This window comes from Brachyhypopomus gauderio, chromosome 17, assembly GCF_052324685.1.
Source record: "Brachyhypopomus gauderio isolate BG-103 chromosome 17, BGAUD_0.2, whole genome shotgun sequence".
In the NCBI taxonomy this organism is placed as follows: domain Eukaryota; kingdom Metazoa; phylum Chordata; class Actinopteri; order Gymnotiformes; family Hypopomidae; genus Brachyhypopomus; species Brachyhypopomus gauderio.
The window spans coordinates 17,835,399-17,856,647 of record NC_135227.1 but is presented as its reverse complement, the minus strand read 5'-3'; the positions used below and the strand labels follow the sequence as shown (position 1 = coordinate 17,856,647).

Here is a 21,249-nt window from a genome sequence, read left to right as displayed (position 1 = left end):
TACATTCTGCATTCAGTTTTTTTTTTTCTTCATGAGCCAAAACAAAAATCATCCCTGTCCAAACAGGAGTGCAGACTGTTCAGTATGTCCCAGACTTTATTCTGAGAAGGCTTGTCACAGGCCTGGCTTTTGGCTTCTGTGTTGGCTCACATTGTCTAAATGGCTAAATTGAGAGGCCATCATCATCTGTACAGACGCAATAAAAGTTCTATATAACACCAACCTAAAATTGTGCGTATTACATGGATGCGCGCATGTGTGCATGTGTGCAACCCCAAAACTTCACCTACACTTATAACACACGCTTTCATTCATTGTTTGTTCCAGTCATTGTTTTGGTAACAATGGTTCCCACACCAACTGTAATGTGAAAATGACTCTTAAGGCCCGTTGTTACTATAGAGCTACAGAGGTGCATACACAGAAACACTGACATATGTGCACACACCTGATCAGTGCTATTGCCGTGTGGCTAGAATCACAAGCTGTAAGGGACATGCTCTGAGAGAAGGAATATCCATAAGCCAATTAAATAGATTCACATATATCAAATTGGCACAAGCAACTTCAAGCTGTTTATTATGGATCGTCTGTGCATTTTGTTGTTGTTGTTATTTATGTGCAGCTTGTGATCCTGTAGGAGGCAGAGTGGATATATAGTTTCATGGACGTAATTTTGTAATAAAAAGTGGGGGGACATGTCCCCCCCCCCCCCCAAATTACGTCCGTGTATAGTTTACTAGAGAGATGAGTAAAAGTGGTGGGAAAAAGCTCACCAAGAGATGAATAACCTGGTTTGCATTTCCTGTTGACCTGACCTTTTCATTGCACTTTTGATCCTTCTCACACTTACATGCAGGCACATGTATAGACACACAGACACACCGACACAGAGCTTCAACCTGATGACGTTCTTCTCACATAGATAATATTTATTGGCTATGTCACAAAATGTCTCATATCTACATCAGCATTTAATATTAGGTAACAGTTCCTACTGTATAATGATGTTCTTGGAGAACAAGAACTATGAAATGTCTTTCCTCTGCAAATACTGTCAAATTAATGTCAGTTAATGAAACTCGTGAGAGGTGTCGTTGCACTTTTTTATACAGAATGTGAAATAGATATTTTTTATCAATACTACACATCTCTTAAGAACTACTTTCAGCTAAAACTATACAAAATGATAACTTTTTTATGACTGTATCACTGTATCACTACATACAACTACAAAAATACAAAATTATTCAACATTCAGTAATCACATAAAAAAAAAAATTGTTTAAAAAAAAACTTTTACAAAGTATAACCCTTAAAGCAATATATAGTAATAACATTTTTTCAATGTAAAAATTATGAATTGTCATTGTAGATGTCATATGTGTACACGTACATGTGTATGTTAATAACGGTTCATGTCAGTACATGTCAGAGTGTGTAACTTAATGTAGCACAAATGTGGACCGTCTTCCTCATGCCTTCCAAAGTCAGAAACCACAGGCAGCACTGGGCCGCTTGGACTCTTCTGTCCAGTTCATGCCAGGCAGATTCTAATGCTTCCCAACTATCATTCCAGACCATGAAGGAGCAACATGCATTGTAACAGCATAAATACAATGGCAACAAAAAAAAATACAAAAACCATCCACGGAACTGCATTGCATGACAAAGTGTCAGTATTGACCAGCTTATGAAGTTATTGAGACACAGATTTTTACAAGTTCTGCCTGTGGACTCCAGTTCAACCTCTAAGTCCATAGTGCCAGAGCTCCCACCTGCCAGTTTATCATGGATTTCCTCACAGATTGGAGTCAGCAATTGTGACCAGAAAAACACGACACCCGATCTTGCAGTACTGGAGTGCCACAAGGCTATGTGCTTTCACCTCTTCTGTTCTGTCTTCTGTACCAGTGATAGAATCATTGAAGAACACTCCAAAGAACACCTCTGAAGAACACCTCTGAAGAATAGTCTGTGAAAATGTTCGGGTTTACAGATGACATCGCTGTAGTTGCTCTCATAACTACTAATGTTGTTACTGCTACCATGTTCTGTTGAACACCCAGGAGAACGTAGAGATGGTGGAAGACTTGAAACGAGAGGCCCTCATGCCCCAACTCCACCATCGGTAGCACTATGGAGTCAGTCAGGTTCCTGACCTGCAAGATCAGTGCTGACCCCCCCTCACCATGAATATCACTCTTACAGTCCCTCCCCTCTTGTGGAAGACACATGGCCACTAAAACCAGCCCAGTCACACAATCACACAGCTCCTTCTCCAGGGATGTAGCACTTGGTAAAATAAAGTCATTTAGAATCAGATTCTGATAGTTTTCAAACGTTGTGCTCTCTCCAGCTCATGTGGAAATCCTAAATACAGAAGCAGAATCATGAAACAAGACATTTCATGTATGCCACATGCTATCAGGATGTGGGATATTGTTCTGTGTTCACACTGTGTTCGTGTGTGAGAGCACACCTGCACAAAGCTCTCCACTTATCAGCATTTTTCAAAACCTAACCATTTCCTCTTCAAATCTTGACAGCAGATCTTTAGAATATACACACACCTCAGACAAACGACAAACCCAAGAAGAACACGGGCTGCTGCTATGTGTGGACTGCATAGGTCAAATCAATGTCTTTTTCAATGTCTAATATAACACCTCTATCTAAATTCTTAAAATAAAAAAGTCATCAAATACTGTACTACTGTGCTAACAGGGTACAGTAAAAGGAGGAAGTAGCAGGAAAGTCATATTGTAAAAGAGCTTTAGGTATGTAAAACAACGGAAATGGTTGACCACTTGTTAATTGTTGAGAAGTGCTAATCAAGATCATGGCTTGATTGACGCTGATACTCAACCACTTCCTGACAGAAGTGAGACACTGTGAGTCAGGGCACATGGTCTAACTTTCACACGTTTCAAAGGCTGCGGTTCCTTTGCTGTTGAGCATCTGATTGTCTAAATCCAAAGAAGCTGCTACTTCGCATGCTGCTCAAGCTTTGGCGGACCTCCCTACGGATGTTGTCACTGCCCAACACGTAGAGAATGGGGTTCATGGCACTGTTGATGGTGGACAGGCCCAGGGAGATGGTGTACGGGGTGTACAGCATCTTCTCAAAGTCACAATCGTAACGTAGGACGTGGAAACTGACGGCCCGCAGCAGAAGGATAACGTGGTAGGGGGTGAAGCAGATGAGGAAGAGGAGGATGACGGCCACAACAAGGTGCCGCACCTTGTCCTTCTTCTCCGACCTCAGGCCCTCGCTGGCACGCACGTTGGCGAGGATGGCGCGGTTGGTGGCCAGCAGGACGCACAGCGGGCCGGCGAAGCCCACGAAGAAGCGAGCGTAGTTGAAGCCCGTCACGGTGGGCGAGTTCGGGGCGGGCTCGAAGCAGCTCCTTCCCTGGTCCTCCGGATTCCCCTCTTTCATGGTGAACACCGGCGTGTGGGACAGCGCCACCACCGCCACCACCACCATGGTGACCAACACGGCACCCTTCCTCTGTCTCAGACCCCGAGATTTCAAGGGGTACACCACCGCCATGTAACGGTCCACCGACACGCAGCACAGGAGGAAGATGCTGACGTACATGTTGTTGAAGAAGATATAGCCGGTGATCTTGCAGGCCAGAGGGCCCAGCTCCCACTGATGCCCATTGTTTATGTAAATAGTCCACAGGGGCAGCGTGCAGAGATACATCAGGTCACACAGAGACAAGCTCAGCAGGTAGATTCCCAGTACGTTCTTGCGACATATCTGCAGGGAAGTGAAGTAGATGGTGGCCACGTTGGTAGGTAGGCCAACAATGAGGACGGCGCTGTAGAGAACCGTGAGAGGAAGTCGGCCCTTGTCATATGGAAGACTACAGTTGCCCACTTGCAAGCTCTGGGTTCCATTAGTCTCACTCATGGTCACTAAACATGAAGTAAAATTTCACAGAGACAGTTAAAGACTAAATCAAACCGGCCATCTTTAAACACAAGACACATTTTTCTCTTCAAAAACATCATAACTCTGTGTATGTTCATGAGACATGTTGCTGGTTACTTTAAGCACTTAATGACCAGTTGCCACACACTTGGTTAACTTGTTCATCATACATAGGCTTTGGAACACGGGGGAACTGGGTATAAAATAACAGAGGCTCTTACACTTCTTCTTTGTCTAACCATCAGTATCAGTGAGAATATAAAGGGCCATCATTTCCCTACTTTCTCACGCTCTGTCTCAAACAGCACCGGTACATAAACTGCCTCATGCTGACTGGCAAAAAAAAAAAGGTTCACGAAAGGAGAGGCGAGCGAAGCAGTGCACAACAGAATCCGTGTACAATGAACAAAGAAGAAAAGCACTGTGAGGTTCAGCGTGATGTTGCTGAATTTTAAAAGAAATGGTTCATTTTGGCAGACATTTTTATGAAGGCAACAAGTTGCACTTTATGCAAAAAAAGTATATAACATGTCTCTGTGTAATAGTAGACAATAGAAGACTCTTATTTTAAAGGCTATTAAATATGAACTGTAAATAAATAAATACATGATTAATGTAATTAATTTATGGAAGAATGTTGAGATTCATTTTTGGGAACGTAGACGTGAGTTTTACATCATTTCATTATATTACTTTTTGTGTTTTTCAGTACTACGGCTATAGGCCTAAGCACAGACTAACATTAAATCGTTAAATAACCAGAATTTAATGATATTCTATCTGGTCATATTCATCAGATCCCTTGAATGCATAATCTAGAAATTCTACAATACAGATATTCTCTATGTTCATACGTCCAAATAGCACTAATACATTTGTACAATGCACTTCTCAAATACAAATACTTCAAAACACTCAAAATGGTTGCCAAAACCACAATGAAGTATTAAAACTTATTTTAATATTTAAATTACCTTTGAGTTTAAAATTAAATGCAATGCTTACGTTGATAAAACAAGCACAGCTATTTAACATCCATGTGTTTTGGCGGCTGTCTGCTCAAATCTGACAAACCAGGAAGTCCAACATGGTTTTGAACCTGAACCTGAACATCAACTGAAGAGACCACAATGCTCTGTTCGAAATAACCTACTGCATACTGCATACTGCACTCAGTATATACTGGATACTGCATACTGGTCCTTGTAGTAGAGTGTCCAGTATGTGACAAAATCAAAGCATGTTACGGGGTCATGTGAACGTGTAGCCACCAGAGATTAGTGCTTGCTTTGAAGTCTCAAAATGTCTGACTATTTATTGTTTTTTAGAAGATGAGAGAAGGCGGAGAAGATTTTAAGAACAGCTACCATTATAGCTTTCAATTTGGAGGAGTTTAACATTTAACTCAGGCAGCTATGAATAGTCAACCACTCTGTTATCACTGCTGGTATACATAGGGCTAAATAGCAGTAGCCTACAGTATTTTACTATCAACTTGATCTTGTCCAGAGGTGTCAATTCCAGGTTCAGAAAATAAAAGTCCTCACCAGGATTTTGCTCAAGCTTGCTAGATTTTCTCATTAGTGCAATCCAAGCCTGAGCAAAATCCTGGTGAGGACTTTTACTTTCTGAACCTGGAATTGACACCTCTAATCTTGTCCAATACTGAAATTAAACATTACTGTAATTTGCTACACATACTGTATGTAAATCTACTAACCTTTCAAAACGTATGAATAAAATAAAGCTCGGAGCAATATTGAATCTTGGATTTTAGTTGTCTTTATTGATTTTGCAACATAAAATACCCCCCCCCCCCAAAAAAATAATAATAAATAAATAAAAGTGAAATTTAATTCATATATGGGTAATATGATGCATATATTCTTTTAATTAAGCAAAAATAATAATGAAAGACAATCATGAAAGACACTAATTTATTGAGGATTCTCAGTGAACATATTCTAAACATATTACCAATTGCTATTGTTTAACCTCTTCATTCAAGTTGACAGGGGCTGTCATTACTGTCATCTTCATCTCAGTACTCCTGTCCTTTGTCTGTACTTCAGTGATGCAGAACTGTCATGAGCTGCTGTCAACACCCTTGTCTATGCTCTCGAGGGGGAACACCATCACCGCTGGGGAAAGTCCCTGCAGGTGGGGATTATTCTTTACTGGCTCGCCAGTGCCACATCTTACCACGTGTTTTCTGCTTTTTGATGTTCCCCGAAACTATCCACCGCACTGATGAAGGGATTATGGCCATTTTCAAAAGAGTGGTCCACTTTCATTCTCCTGCTGAACTGGAGGACATCGGTGCAGGCTTCTGCCATCTTGCTGGGTCACCCGCTTTCTCTCATGTGGTTATACCTGTCTGGCTTCACCCATCCGCCTCATGGCTCCATTTAGAGAGCCAGTACAGAATGCAGTGCAGGACAGGCAGTGATGTCAGTAACGCGTTACTCTAATCTTACCACTTTTTTCGGTAACGAGTAATATAACGCGCTATTATTTCCAGTCCAGTAATCAGATTAAAGTTACTTATCCAAATAACTGTGCGTTACTGTGGGGGGGGGGTTGCGTTATCAATAAAGTTTCCCTCCTCGGGATTTTTGGATTAAGCAGTTTCTGCCTCGGTTACCGAACCTGCTTCAATACATTGTTACTGTTAAAAGTGCACTTCCAATAAAGTGAGTATTGGAAAATTTTATTTTGCTGCTGAATGTAACTACTAAAGTAACTTGTAATCTAACGTAGTTACTTTTAAAATCAAGTAATATGTAACGTAACTAAGTTACTTTTAAAAGGAGTAATCAGTAATCGGATTACTTTCTCAAGGAAACTTAGCCATCACTGAGGACAGGTACAACTGACACCTGTCCAAGGCCAGGTCTATGGTGGAGAGGACATTTGGGATGATGAAGACCCGATGGTGATCAATCTTTTTAAAGGGTCTTGAAGTGAAAGAGGGATTATAAAAAGGTCTTTTACATAAATCAAGCACTAAAAACTACAAAATATTGTCTGTCAGTAATGTAATATAAATCATACCTTGTAACTAATTACAAGGTTTTAATTAGTCTTGCCTTAATCTTATGCTAACCCCTGTCTTTGGGGCCTTCAACTCCTACATGTAACAATAATCCAAAATAAAATATAAACGAACGAACAGAGTCAGGACTAGACATGGGAGATATAGGAAAATGAATGATGAACAGCTAAGGGACTAGACACGACAGGCTGAAACTAAAAGCAAGGGCTAAGGTTATACAGCAAGAGCATACAGATTAACAGATAGCATATTTCTGGACTACTGGCACATTGCTCAGACACGGTACAACAACACAATGGACCAAACACAGGGTTTGCACACAAGACACTGACAAGGAACTAAACGAGGAACACAAGAGACATAACAATAGGCGGGGTTACAAATCAGAAGGTGGGACAAACAGGCATGGAAAATTACTAACACATGGGAGAGGACAACAGAGACTTGACAGCTAGTGGGGGGGGGGCATCTTGCTACTGACTTAATTCAAAAGAGACTAAATAACAGAAATCATCTAACCATTTAGATTGATGGTGCACAAAGTAATTAAAATCAATCAACTTATCTGCAATGAAAGGCCATTTTTACCACTGTGTGGCATCCCCCCTTCTTCTTACAACACTCAACATACGTCTGGGGACAGAGGAGACCAGTTTCTCAAGTTTAGAAATAGGAATGCTCTCCCTGTCTAATACAGGCCTCTAACTGTTCAATCGTCTTGGGCCTTCTTTGTCGCACCTTCCTCTTTATGATGCACCAAATGTTCTCTATAGGTGAAAGATCTGGACTGCAGGCTGGCCATTTCAGTACACGGATCCTTCTCCTATGTAGCCATGATGTTGTGATTGCTGCAGAATGTGGTCTGGCATTATTTGTTGAAAAATGCAGGGTCTTCCCTGAAAGAGATGATGTCTAGATGGGAGCATATGTTGTTCTAGAAACTGAACATAGTTCTCTGCATTAATGGTGCCTTTCCAGACATGCAAGCTGCCCATGCCACAAGTACTCATACAACCCCATACCATCAGTGATGCAGGCTTCAGAACGGAGTGTTGATAACTTGGATTATCCTTGTCCTCTCTGGTCCAGATGACATGGCGTCCCAGTGTTCCATAAAGAACTTCAAATCGTGACTCATCTGACCACAGAACAGTCTTCCATTTTGCCACACTCCATTTTAAATGACCCCTGGCCCAGTGTAAAGGTCTGAGCTTGTGGAGCTTGCTTAGAAATGGCTTCCTCTTTGCATTGTAGAGTTTCAGCTGGCAACGGCGGATGACACGGTGGATTGTGTTCACTGACGATGCTTTCTGGATGTATTCTTGAGCACATTCTGTTATTTCTTTGACAGTGGCATTCTTGTTTGAGGTGCAGTGACAGTTAAGGGCCCGAAGATCACAAGCATCCAGTAGAGTTTTATGGCCTTGACCCTTACACACAGCGATTGTTCCAGATTCTCTGAATCTTTTGATTATGTTATGCATGGTTGGTGATGATGACTTAAAAGTCTTTGCTATTTTACGCTGGGTAACACCATTCTGGTATTGCACAACAATGGTGGAATTGGTGATCCTTTTACTATCTTGGCTTCAGAGAGACACTGACACTCTTTTTATACCCAATCATGTTGTCAATTGACCTAATTAGTGTTAATTGGTCTTCCAGCTCTTTGTTATATGCTCAATTTCCTCTTTCCAGCCACTTATTGCTACTTGTCCCAACTTTTTTGGGATTTGTTGACACTGTGAAAATTTGAATCAACATATTTTTCCATTAAAATATTACATTTACTCTATTACATTAAACTTTTTATCTGTCATCTATGTTCTATTACAAATAAAATTTTGACATTTGCCATCTCCACATCATTGCATTCAGTTTTTATTCACAATTTGTTTAGTGTCCCAACTTTTTTGGAATCTGGTTTGTACATGCAAAGAGCCTGCTTACTTTCTTCGAGAGAAAGAAATACATTGTTTTTTGCAGTGCCAGTGTGTCTGGGTTCTGCAGCTTTATTAGTTTCTGAAGTAAATTTACAGTTTAGAGTCAATGTGAACAGCAATGAACGGGTCCTCGTCCGTGTTGCTGATGTGGAACTGGGCTCGCCTGTCTCCGCCCACTTTAAGCTGCTTCCCTGAGCATTGGCCATTAAGCTTATCCCCAGAGATGACATCACAATAGATGCCGGCAGGAAGGCCGGTGTTGAGAGTTTCATTCAGATCCCTGGTACAGAGAAACGGTTGGAAAAACGTGCCGTGCAAGTACACTCCATCGGCTTAATTCATGTCTGGTATTTCGGTTAATGTTTAGCCTGTCCTCACCAGTCATCGTTGTTGATGACAATGAAGCCCCGATCGCCACGACCAAAGGCGATCTGATTATTACCGTTGTCCCACCAGTTGCTGTAAGGCTGTCCGTTGACTACGTTACGAAATTTCACCATATTCCTGAACAGCGAGAATAGAACATTACTTTGGAACAGATAAGTGATGAACAGCACTGGAGCTCCAGAGTGCACCCACCTGATCTGACGCCATCGGTGTTCACATACCCAGCCGTCCCCACATGTGGTGTCTGGGTTAATGGGCACAGATTTGGTCGATCCATTGCTATGGCTTGGAGGGCCCATCCAGTCATTCAGGTCCTCAAATGTAAGGCATTGAAAGCAATATTCAGTGCCTAACATTACTTGTGCTAATCTGTGTTTTTCTGCAGAGCAGCAACAGATAAATTACATTTGCTCCATTTCGAAGTGAAGAAACTCCAAATAAAACCTCCAAATATTGCCTGAAGTACAATGTGCTTTTGGCTTTTGTCCTTTTTTGAGATCTTATGTAAGTGTTTACCTTTCCATTCTGAAAAAGCCGATCCCAGCGGTAGCTGGACATCACTCTGGTCACACCATATGGATGAGCTAGCATGAATCCCATCGCCATCTTATAAAGCCTGCAGAGAACAGTTACACACGGCTGTTGGTCAGAAAGAGAGGAAAACCCTCTAAACGCACTTGAAGGTCTTCGGAGGGTGGGGCCAGGGTGAGGAGGGATGAACGGGAATACCTGGCATCCCAGAACGTCAGAACAGAAGCTCCTCCGGCTCCGTGGCCCCTCTGGTTGTCATGGTTGTCTACAAACACCAAAGCCTTATCAGAGGGCATGAAGGCCCAGCCTTCTCCCCAGTTCCTGAAAACAAGCAGAAGCGAGCTCTCAGACTCGACGGCATCACTTAAGATCATGTGGTCAGATGTAAGACGTGGGCGTGCTCTACTTCAGATAGCTCATCTTCTCCTTCTCCCATCTGCGCACGACGGTGCCTAGTTTGGCACTGTATTTGAACTCTGTCACTCTCCCCATATCGTAGTACTCCTTTACCTGGATGGCTTCCCCACCTAAGTCAATAACCTGAAGGGAAATCGATGATCGTGAAACATTTTTTTTTTCAACATCTTGCGAGCCGCCGTCAGGTCTGGAAGGTTCATGCCAGCTACCTCTTGGTAAATGAAGGGCCTGGAATCAGACGGGAACCATTTGCTGCTGAGGTTATGCAGTTTGTCATAAACCGCCGAAAGGTCAGCTGGCCACATGTGCTTGCAGGCATCCATTCTGAACCCGGCCACACCTATATCGATCAGCTTGTTCATGTATTGTGCCACTTTTCCTCTCACGTAGTCCTTCTCCAGGGCAAGGTCCAGAAGACTAACCAACCTACAATCCCTGATCTGTTTGAAATGAGAGGAAAATATGATAACAATTTTGAAATGTAGGTCATGATTCACAATAAACACACAACAAATGTGTGATTTGACAGGTATACCTGAAAAATATCTTGGTAACTTTCAATATCGCCACTGCTCGTCTTACATTTGCCCTCATTGAAGTCCCAGTATGAGTATGGCACAGAGGGGAAGTCTTTGTTTTCGGCGTTAAAGTAGCTGCCACAGCTGGAGTGGTGGCCCTTACCTCCACTCGCTCCACACATATGATTAATAACTGCATCCACGTAAACGTTCACCTAGCAAAACAAGACCACAGAAGCCAAGACTGTACTTCTCATATTAACATACAGACAAGGGTGCGATAGTGATACTGATGTTACATCCAAAACCAAGAATTTTGTTTTTATATATTGCTTTGGTTTGGAATGCATAGTGACACTGCTTGGTTTTACCCCAACATCGTTGCAGCGAGTAATCATATCTGACAGCTCCTCTTCAGTTCCTGATCTAGAGCAGAGGTTGTAGCTAATTGGCTGGTATCTCTGCCACCAAGGTTGCCATGGGTTGGTCAACACAATGTTCTCACAAGGGGGAGATATCTACAAAGAATCCAACTAACCATTAGTATATAAATAAATCAATAAAATTATTAAAATAAAAAAAAATTATTAAAATTATTAAATTTATTTATTTATTTAACCATTAGTATATGCAAACGATGACATCCCGATGTATTGTACTTATCTGTCTTGCTAAACCCAATCTGTATGTAATCTGTACCCAATCTGTACCTGAACTCCGCCGAAGCCATTTGGCGCCAGATACCTCTCACACTCCACAGCGATGTCTGCCCAGCGCCACTCAAACAGGTGAACAATGGAGGTTCTGCCATGCTTCATGTGGGGATCATGCTGAGCAAAGCTTAGTGCAAACAGTGCTACCAATCCCAGGAGCTTCATTCCGCCGTCCCTCCCTCTCTGTTTCAATGGCCACAAGTAAAGTCTAAGAGTGGGAGCTGCAGTCTACCACACATCGCACTGTGGCACCACCTGAGTCGTGACATTAAAAAAAACCAAAACAAATATACCGTTATCTCCCGTCCAAGGTACAGCACAAATGAAAGGTTGTGCTGCTCTTGCATGAATTTCCAAACATACTGTAGTCTGTAAGCACTGTACAGTGTTGCCGTTGTAACCATTTAAATTAACCATAGAAGTATTATAGCCCCTTTTGTAGGTTGCACCCATTTCATGGCAACACAAATAACTGGACAGATGAACAACCATCTTAATTAAGACCGCCAGGTTTAATGCTTGGTTGCACATTCTCTGCAGGTCATGCCGGCCTGAAGCCTGTGACCCATACAGAGCTCTATCAGACCCATACAGAGCTCTACCAGACCCATGCAGGATCTAGATGTGAATCTTGCCTGGGGAGGTTCTGCTAAACCTGTTAATCAACCACTCTCATTGAAATTTTATTTCAGTGTTGTCTCCAGGAATTGTATTGCGTACTGAATGGGATTCCTGTGACTGTGGGGAGCATAGCTTGTATCTGCACTTTCCTATTTCCCACACTAGTCTTAATCTCATCTGTCTATAGGATTTTGCATCAGAGGTTTTAGGGAGTGTTTAGGGAGCCTGTTCTTGAGGCTTACCAGTGCTTTAAATATAAAGATCCCTCTAAGGTTATGCAGATGTATTCTTCTCTTTATGGAAGTCTTAGACGATGACTCTGATACATATGGAGAATATTCAAGAGCTCTATTATTTCATGATTAAGAGTATTCTGTTCTACTATGACAGTACTTGCTTGCTTTTAAAAGACAAAAAGTAATAAATAAATAATTAAATAAATTAAATGAACAGCAAAAATAAATCCACAAACAACCTAAACAATGCAGTTTCACAGTTATAATTATGGGTTATTTTGCTTTTACTTAATTATTCCATTAAACAAAATATAATTTTACTTTTGTATGATTTAATAACAATAATTAATATTACGCAATCCGTAGGTGTATCTAGGTGTATCCGTGTGTGGTATGTAGCCTAATACAATACTGCTTTGGTTATTCGACGCGCATGAGTTAACCATGGCGCTTCAGTTCCATCTAGTGTTGGGATCGTCAGTCTGCTGATAACAGCCTATGCTATGTTTGCTAACTCTCACGCAAACCGTACAATGTCTGAAAAACTCAACTTTATGATGATTATTAGCATACTCTACTGTTGCATTCATTTATTTTAACATGTCTAGCATGTTAAAATCGGAGTTTGATGTGATTTTATTTAACAGAAATTCAAAATAAAATAACATGCACATAATAATGCATATAAACCAATAGAAAACTAAAAGAAAAACATTACTTTCTTTAACAACATATCGGCCATTGATTTTTTTCTGAATTTTGAAACGTAGGTTTATTAATTCTCATAATTACATGAAACTGACTACCCAATCCTGCAAGATGCAACTGTAGAGTACATTAACTTGCTCTTAAACTGTTTACCTACAGTATCATGCACTATTTAACATAACAGTTTTACACATTTTACTGTAAGGACACAAACAATAATTCATAGATAATTAAATTCCACGTGCTATCATCAGAATATGAAATTCCACCATCATAATGAATTATTTAAACACCACTCAGTGTTTTCATGTGTTGTCATCGCCTCACATTCATTTGCACAACAGTGTTTATGTCTGGGTGCAGCACACAGGCGTCAGAAATCACAACACCTTAAAACATTTTGATTAGTATTGAACACATTTATTGTCCGTGCGGTTACATATTCTGATACCAACCCATATGCTGCTCTACAGTCACAGAAATCGGGGGTCACAGATTTCGGTTTAACGCCTTTTTTATTAGAGAGTACATAACATATGTAAAGGTCAGATTTCTTAAGAAAACTGAAAGCTCACCATTTGCTCATAGATTTTCAGAATTTCCTTTCAGTTTGCTGAATTGAATATACCTAAAGAAAAACAAGAAACGTAATTAGTACGTCGTACTATGTTTAATTTTCGATTTTAAGTACACCGCCGTAAAACACAGACACGGCATTAAAAACACACGGAAAGGTGTGGATGTGGCCCGGTGCGCCTTACGGATGTATTTCAGTGTGACACTCAATTCCGTTTCCAGTAATTTCTACGGGCAGCAAAAAGCGGAGGTGCGCGTGAGGAGTGTTCCAGAAGTCGCGTGAAGCCGCCGAGTCCGCGCGTGCACGGTTCCTGTGAGCGCTGCTAACGTTTTAGCTAGTCATCCTGAATAAACATGGCCAAGTGGGGAGAAGGTGACCCTCGATGGATTGTGGAAGAAAGAGCGGATGCTACAAATGTCAACAATTGGCATTGGTGAGATTAAAAAAAAACGACAAAAAAACCCTCGACCGTCAGCCGGTGTGTTAGCCATCTTAAAGGCTCGCGAGCCGGCTGTAGCGTCATTAGCTCGCGAGCGTGGTTGTTATTAGAAACGGCAGCCGCGCGCGGTGGTCAAGCAGCAGAGATCCAGCCGGCGACGTCGAGCTCACGTTTTAACCCGTGATGCTTCGTGTTCGCACCGGCGTGGGTTTTTTTTTGTTTTATCGCAGTGCTGCCTAAGCCTACAGACTCGATGCTAGCTAGGTGATCTGGCCACGGTTAGTCGTGGAGCTGAGGTTTTATTTCAGACTCGACGTGTGTGAGGTGGTCGGCTGGGTTGTGACTGCCTACACGGTCGTTACACGTTATTTACTGATGTGTTGCTGGTTGGGACAGGATCAGGACTTTGGGGCTCCCACCTGTCTTTGGCTGTTCCGGTCCCTTCGTTGTTTCATTCCTGACTGTAATGCATTTTCAGAATTCCGCTTATACACTTTATAACTACGTTGAAAATTGGACTGTATCACACACACACACAAAGGCCCCTCTACCCATATTTGTGACCTGTTTTTATGATAGTTACTTTATTTATAATCTTTGGCCAAGTGGTTTTTGAACCACTGGTCTGTGAATGTGAAGCTGATTCTTCCTGTGGCAAATGATTGTTGGTAGTAAAACTGGCTGCACCTTTGTGCTGTTAAGTCGTAGTCAGCCCAGTCTGTACTGGTGGTTTGGTTTAGTTAACCCCCCCCCCCCCCCCCCAAGAATCACTGCCTGGAACACCAAATATCACTGTTCGTAACGCCAAGCGTCACCTGCTGTCTTGGGCAGGACGGAGAGGGATGCCACAAACTGGTCCTCGGAGAAGTTGAAGGAGCTTCTGGAGGGGCTGTGCGTGGAGAACAACGAGGGCAAGTGTGAGATCACGGAGGTCAGCAAGGTGGAAGGAGAGGCGTCCATCAACAACCGCAAGGGGAAACTCATCTTCTTCTACGAGTGGAATCTGAAGGCCAAGTGGAAAGGTGCGAGTGAAGGAGGAGAGAGAGAGTCGTGGAGAGAGCGGCCATTATTTTAGGCAGGGGTGCTCAACTCTGATCCTTAGTCCCAATCATATGTGATGCTGATATCCAGATGCTCCCGGGGCCATGCTTGACTGGCTGAGGTGTGTTGCATTGTGGGGTAGTACTGTTTCAGGTCCAGAGTTGAGCACCTCTGATTTAGGGCCCCTCTGATATTATGCTGTTAATGGGTTGTGCAAACCAGTGATTAATCACTATATATTGAGAGTTGCTTGGCATTTTTAGACATAAAGTGCCTCAGGGTACTGGTTAGCAAGCAGCAAATTCTCCACTGGATGGGTTACTGGGGAAAAATACAACAGAGGTATTATTTCATAGTGGTGCTACACATCAAGGATATGTGTACTTTTAATAAAAATGCTATGTAGTTGGTTTTTTTTTTGTGTTTGTGTAAAACATCTTTGTGTTTACTGCTATCACAAATGTTAAGACATGTGGTGATTTTCTGGTTATGAAACCTGATTATTAATACACTGATTCTTTGGTGTCATTTTCAGTCTCCTACATACACATTCCTCTCTGGATATTTTCAGTTGCTTGTTGTGTTGAAATGTAATACATGTTCTTTTTCTACAGGGACATCAACATCCGGGATAAAATACAAAGGAAACCTTGAAGTTCCAAACCTTTCAGATGAAAATGACATGGATGATCTTGATGTAAGTTTGTTGAGCCCCAAAAAAAATCCAGTAGGGCTCGTCCACTTCAATTTCAATGTATTTTTTTATATATATGTGGGCCTGGTTGTTTTTATTTCACTAGTTACTAGCCGTAAGTGTTGTGTATGCGTGTTGGGATTTTCCTTACGTGATCCCACCTTTGAATTGCTGTATTGTTCTTCCATGGGCGGGGCCACAGGTAGTCGTGAGCCTTTGTAAAGATGAGCCTGAAACGCCACTCTATGATCTGATGCGTAAGGATGGTGCACACAAAGTCCGAGAAGCACTGGACAGCTATGTGGGGCTTCTCAAAACAGGTCAGACCATTGCCCTCACATTCTCACGTTCCTTGCTCACTCCACTGATTATAGGACTGGGTGGAAACTGGGTAATGGGTCAGAGCGTTGGTGGAGAGACAGTATACCATTTGAATGTTACATTAGTGAAGGATTTAGAAGTAGCTAGCAGGAGAAGCAAAACCTCTGAGTTTTGATTGTATTTTGATGACCTGTCTGTTCTTTTGCAGAGTTCACACAGGGTATGATCTTGCCTACAGCCAATGGTGTAACCAAACAGCAGATGTCCCAGTCAAAAGTCAAAATGGACAAGACGCAGGTGGGCACACACTGGTCTTTTGAACCCAACATAAACGAATCAATGAATCAGGAAAAAGACTGTGAAGTGTGAAAACGTGTTGGATGTATTCAGTTTGGGTAAAGGGGCTTGCGTGGTTCTGCTGTACAGATTGGCTCCAGTACCACAGCTCCTCCCCCAAACACAGGGGTGAAAATCCCCACCTGCAAGTTCTCGCTGAGGGACACCTTCCTCACCTCGCCGGACGACCTGTACAGAGTCTTCCTCAAGCAGGAGGTGCGTCTCTTCTTTGTGTTCACGTTTGACTCTCGCACAAATTTAGTAGATTTCTGTGTTCAAAAAACCACAATAACTCTGTCATTGTGTGTTGTGTAGCTGGTGCAGGCGTTCACACACTCCGCTGCTGTGGTGGAACCAGAGAAGGGCGGAAAGTTCCGCCTGTTTGAGGGGAACGTCGTTGGAGAATTCCAGGAGCTGGTGAGATCTCTCGTGATTTCTGTTAGAAACCCCAATGACACAAATGTTCTCACATTCATATTGCCTAATGATAAATAAGTATGAGTGTATTGACTCGGCACTCTGGTGTTTTACAGGTTCCTGAGGAAAAGATAGTCATGAAGTGGCGGTATAACACATGGCCATGCGGTAAGAGCCAAACCCTTAAAACGCTGCGTTCAACATTTCTAGACGTGGTGCTGCGTTCTTGTTCGTCTCACCCTTTGCCTTCCATTTCCGATGTCTGGCGTTTGTCGTGCGTCTGCAGAGCACTATGCGACCGTGACCCTGACCTTCACGGACAAGGGCAGCGAGACGGAGTTGAGCGTGGAGTGTCGGGCGGTGCCCGACAGTGACGAGGATCGAACGCGAGAGGGCTGGCAGAGGTATTACTGCCAGGCCATCAAACAGACATTTGGCTACGGTGCTCGACTCTGCTGAGCTCCCCAAACACAACACCCCATTGGCCCTAATTTTTTTATTATAATTGTTTTTTGCCCATCTCCCCCCCCCCCCCCCCCCCCCCCCTTTTTTTGGGTCCATATGTACAAATAAGAGCAGTGGGCCAAGTGTCCACTGAACAGCTGACTTTTGCGTTGCTCCATCTTCTGTATATGTTCTTTCTGATTTTGTGGTTTAAAAAAAAGTCCAACTGTCTGGAAAGAAAGGGAAGGGAGCATATGAAGTCACTGGAGCGCAGGGGCCGATGGGAGACCTCAGTCTCTTACTCATGTATTACCTGCACGTGTGTGTGATGAATTCACATTTTTATTGTAGCAGGGTAAGTTTTCCATGTGGCACTAATGAGGCCTGGAAATGTGCAGAGGGCAGTGCTGCTGCCTCTGAACCAAGAGGGCTTTTTTGTTTTTTATTTTAATATTCATAGGATATGGCTTTTTTTCTCTTCAAATTTATCTATGCCTAAAACCTAAAGAATGGTGTGGAAGATTGAAGCAGAATAAAGAGACTGTCAAACCAATAAATTAATAAGTTTCTTTCTGATCGTAGGAGATGATGAAAGATTTTAAGGGGGAATCATTTCTCTAAATGTGTCAATATCATAATATATGTTTAGCATAATAAGTGTTATTGTTGATGCTACTTTTATTCTTTTAAAAGAACAAATGCTTGAACAGCTTGGGTGCTTTTTGCTGGAGAAAAGATACTAAATGTGTTGTCAGAAAGCACAGATGGGCATTCCTTCATATGGCTGCTCTCCTATTGATCTAAGGCTTCAAGTACTGTATTCATTTCTCCAGGAAATTTTGTCACTGTTATTTAAAATTAATTTTCCCAAATTATGGAAGACCAGCTGTAAGTGTAATTCAAAAATAACATCCTTTGTGCATTGTCATGAGACAAGTACAAAGAGAAATAGGGAGTTGGTCCTTGCGCGAGAAGCGGTTTGTGGTTTTAAACAAGGACTTGCTCTGGGTTTATAGAAATCTGATTTTATTTATTTTACCTTCACATCAGCACCACAGTTTGTAAACAGGTGAAACTTTCATTTGCTTTCTTTAAATAAAATTGTCACCTTCAGACATTCTATGTGTTCGTTTTGCAGTGCTCACTGGTGGATCCCAGAGATTTGAACATCCTTCTTCGGATGTGATGTGATTGGTTCAGTTAAGGGTACATCCCATAATACTGTAGGTATTAAAACATTTGTTGTATGCATCCAATGCACAGCTTAGACATTTTTGAGAACACCTTAAGAAACTTCAACCAATATGGCAGTTACAGGTTCAACAACAATTATGAATCCAACAGAAAGAAATGAAAAAGACAAAGTAGTGCTCAACGTAAAAAAAAAATTTATCTCCCTCTTGTAGAATAAACAAAGGTTTTTTTTATATACTATAGGGATTTAAAACCTACAAAAGTCATTAACATTAAGGGTTTTTTTTTACCATTGGTACTTTCTCAATAAATCTGCTACACACTTTTTGGTTCATCAACCTATTCCAACCAACAAGGTTTTTTGGGGGTGGTATTTTAGTTTTCTGCACATTTTAATTCTGCCTAAATAGCAAAAACATTTTTCAAATTAAAATGGAGAAATATTAAAAGAAAAAAAGGTTTTGTTGGTCTTCATGAATATTGCTGCAGAATTCCGTGAGAAGAAGAATAGGAACTACTGAGACTTCTACAAGAAGAAAGGAATAAAAACTTTATCTGGCATGAAATCTTTCATTCAGAACATTTACCTGTCAAGCTACCATGTGCTGTTTGAAAAGTATGCAAGGCAACCAAAGGATTAGCACATGGAGAAGAATGAACAAATGATCAGAGACTGAGACTCACCATTTCAGCCAGTCGCTACGATGGTGACTCTGTCTCCACGCAGATGACGAGCTCAGACTCCTGATTAACAGTAAAGGAATTGCATCAAACCAATGGATCAGTTTTCCCACTCGCAGATTAGATGCTGAATTAAAACCCAATGGAAAGTGCCAAGGGGCAGTGCTGGAGAATCCAAAAGTTCTTGTGTGTGTGTGGCTGGAAAACTAGGCCACGAGTAATGTCACAGAACAAGAAAGGAGCAGAGTTAGTCAAAGGCTGCCCTACACTAGAGGAGTCACTGTTGACGTCCGGCTGGATGGGCCTCTTGGGTGTCTCCTCCTTCCCAGACGTCTTGGCTTTGATGGGTATACTGTGCCATGTTTTCCTGGAATGGAAGCATTTCAGAAACATTCATAAAGGTCTATGAGAGTTCTACTTCCCTTTGTGTTTTCTGGGAGAGTTTTGGAACATGGCACCTGCACCATCAATGTAGAGGGACTAGCCAGCCAGTGGTTGGCACTGCGGTGGGTTTGCATACCTGTGTCCTGAACCCTTCCCCTTGGATTTACCCTCTTTAGGTGTTGATGTGCCAGAAGCTTGTTCTGCAAGCTCCCTCAAGAAGTCAAAAAGCTTCTCTGACATGATGCACTGTTTCCTACAGAAACCAGTCAAGAAAGAATATGAACGCCCTTAATGAGAGCAGAGAGGAACAGATTAATCATTTTGAACATTCACACGCAAGGATGCATACACTGAGGATTGAACGGTCTGGTTTTCATCCACTCACATGTGGTTAATGGACATGACTCTGCTGTTCGCTGACTGGGTGATCAAGCTGGTCTTGGAGAGAAATGATATCATGAACATTTCCAAAGCTTTAGCTTAGTTGAAAGTAATGGAACACAACTAAACACAATTTTAGTTACGCCTTCTGGTTACTCTTTAATCATCGCTCCTCCTCGTGGCAGACCGACACCAAATAATACTAATAAAGGATACAAATGATAACAGGAACAGCGGTGGCCATTCGTCCAACCTCCGTATCTTTCTGCATTATCTTCTTAATGCGACCCTGCTTGAGAGGCGAACACAGGTCGGGCTTTCGCGAAGAGGATACGCGGCATACACAATGTTCAATAAAACTTCGGAATGAGAAGAAAACGAGCGCGTTACTCACAGGTGGGAACCGTACGTTGTATTTTCTTTTCTGCCCTGGCATTTCGGTCCGTTAAATGCCCCTTGGCGGTTACATGTTGAGGGTTTTGACAGGTTGGCGTTTGGTGTTCCATTTGTTTATCTTTCACAGGAAGTCCAGACTCTGAGTAGATGAGACGACCTGGCCAAAGGTGACGCCCTGAGCCCACGTAAAATACGTCATGAATTACAAACTTTTTTCTTTAACTACTTTAGCTACTATACGTTATTATTTTATTGTCATTCGGGTTATGAGGGGGAGTGTGTAGATGTATTAGTTACCTGCAAGGAAGGAAGAAATAGAACTTGACTTCATATTTAGGCCTATAAATATTATAATATTAACTTCGCGACATCAGATGCAAGAATAGCGTGTGCCAATGTTGTTTCACACATCAACTCTAGATGGCAGACTTGGCTACAGTTACCGTTCTGTTACCGTTCAGAAAGCGGAAGGCCACAGTTAGAGAAGGTGTAATCTCTGCAGTGGTAGTGGTGTATTATAGTTGTGGCAGTGTTGCTGATGGATTCGTAGCTAGCATTTGTTAGTATTTTCCCAGTGAAGTCAGCAAACCTCAAAGGGTTCCTTTCTGCTTATTAGAACTATTTGACTGATATTTTGTTATGTATATAAAGCACAAAATTTACAATAAAGCAAATGACAAAAGTCGAGCCATTGTGGGCATTTGTATGCAGTCTAAACAACTTGAACTTCCAGCTTCTACATAGAAAAAAGTTTCATAAAAGTGTTCAAAACATATACCACCAGATGGCACAATAACTTTAGTTTACAATGAACAAGGCAGGGAATAGTTTGAAATGACGCAATTGTCAGAGTGTCAAAGGCTTTGCGACAC

General features: G+C 41.9%; 4 protein-coding genes across 6 annotated transcripts; 1 reads left to right on the top strand and 3 right to left on the bottom strand.

The window, feature by feature from the left end:
- Positions 1-920: 920 nt before the first annotated feature.
- On the bottom strand, positions 921-5,013 carry LOC143481083 (putative G-protein coupled receptor 132). Of its 2 annotated transcripts, none has more exons than XM_076979025.1 (2): positions 4,949-5,013; positions 921-3,927 (listed from the first exon to the last, which is right to left on the bottom strand). In XM_076979025.1, the coding sequence occupies exon 2, from the start codon at positions 3,920-3,922 to the stop codon at positions 2,930-2,932; it is 993 nt and encodes a 330-aa protein (XP_076835140.1). In that variant the 5' UTR covers positions 3,923-3,927; positions 4,949-5,013; the 3' UTR covers positions 921-2,929. The 2 variants fall into 2 exon arrangements, with proteins under 2 accessions (XP_076835140.1, XP_076835139.1); XM_076979024.1 differs by having other exon boundaries at positions 4,918-4,993.
- A 3,896-nt stretch (positions 5,014-8,909) lies between these two features.
- Positions 8,910-13,967, bottom strand: amy2al1 (amylase alpha 2A-like 1). 2 transcript variants are annotated; one of them, XM_076978462.1, is made up of 12 exons: positions 13,834-13,967; positions 13,648-13,700; positions 11,505-11,762; positions 11,166-11,312; positions 10,812-11,009; positions 10,486-10,716; positions 10,266-10,399; positions 10,058-10,180; positions 9,845-9,944; positions 9,521-9,642; positions 9,320-9,445; positions 8,910-9,221 (listed from the first exon to the last, which is right to left on the bottom strand). In XM_076978462.1, the coding sequence occupies exons 3-12, from the start codon at positions 11,670-11,672 to the stop codon at positions 9,032-9,034; spliced, it is 1,539 nt and encodes a 512-aa protein (XP_076834577.1). In that variant the 5' UTR covers positions 11,673-11,762; positions 13,648-13,700; positions 13,834-13,967; the 3' UTR covers positions 8,910-9,031. The 2 variants fall into 2 exon arrangements, with proteins under 2 accessions (XP_076834577.1, XP_076834578.1); XM_076978463.1 differs by lacking the exon at positions 13,834-13,967 and having other exon boundaries at positions 13,648-13,720.
- On the top strand, positions 13,943-17,917 carry ahsa1b (AHA1, activator of heat shock protein ATPase homolog 1b). Its single transcript, XM_076978464.1, has 9 exons — positions 13,943-14,082; positions 14,920-15,110; positions 15,744-15,826; positions 16,026-16,143; positions 16,353-16,441; positions 16,571-16,696; positions 16,796-16,897; positions 17,014-17,065; positions 17,184-17,917. Exons 1-9 carry the CDS (start codon positions 14,003-14,005, stop codon positions 17,354-17,356), a joined length of 1,014 nt encoding a protein of 337 aa, XP_076834579.1. The 5' UTR covers positions 13,943-14,002; the 3' UTR covers positions 17,357-17,917.
- A 429-nt stretch (positions 17,918-18,346) lies between these two features.
- On the bottom strand, positions 18,347-20,553 carry LOC143480675 (dr1-associated corepressor). The gene is made up of 7 exons (XM_076978465.1): positions 20,376-20,553; positions 20,198-20,270; positions 19,986-20,079; positions 19,737-19,853; positions 19,484-19,583; positions 19,220-19,279; positions 18,347-19,061 (listed from the first exon to the last, which is right to left on the bottom strand). Exons 1-6 carry the CDS (start codon positions 20,415-20,417, stop codon positions 19,235-19,237), a joined length of 471 nt encoding a protein of 156 aa, XP_076834580.1. The 5' UTR covers positions 20,418-20,553; the 3' UTR covers positions 18,347-19,061; positions 19,220-19,234.
- Positions 20,554-21,249: the final 696 nt, after the last annotated feature.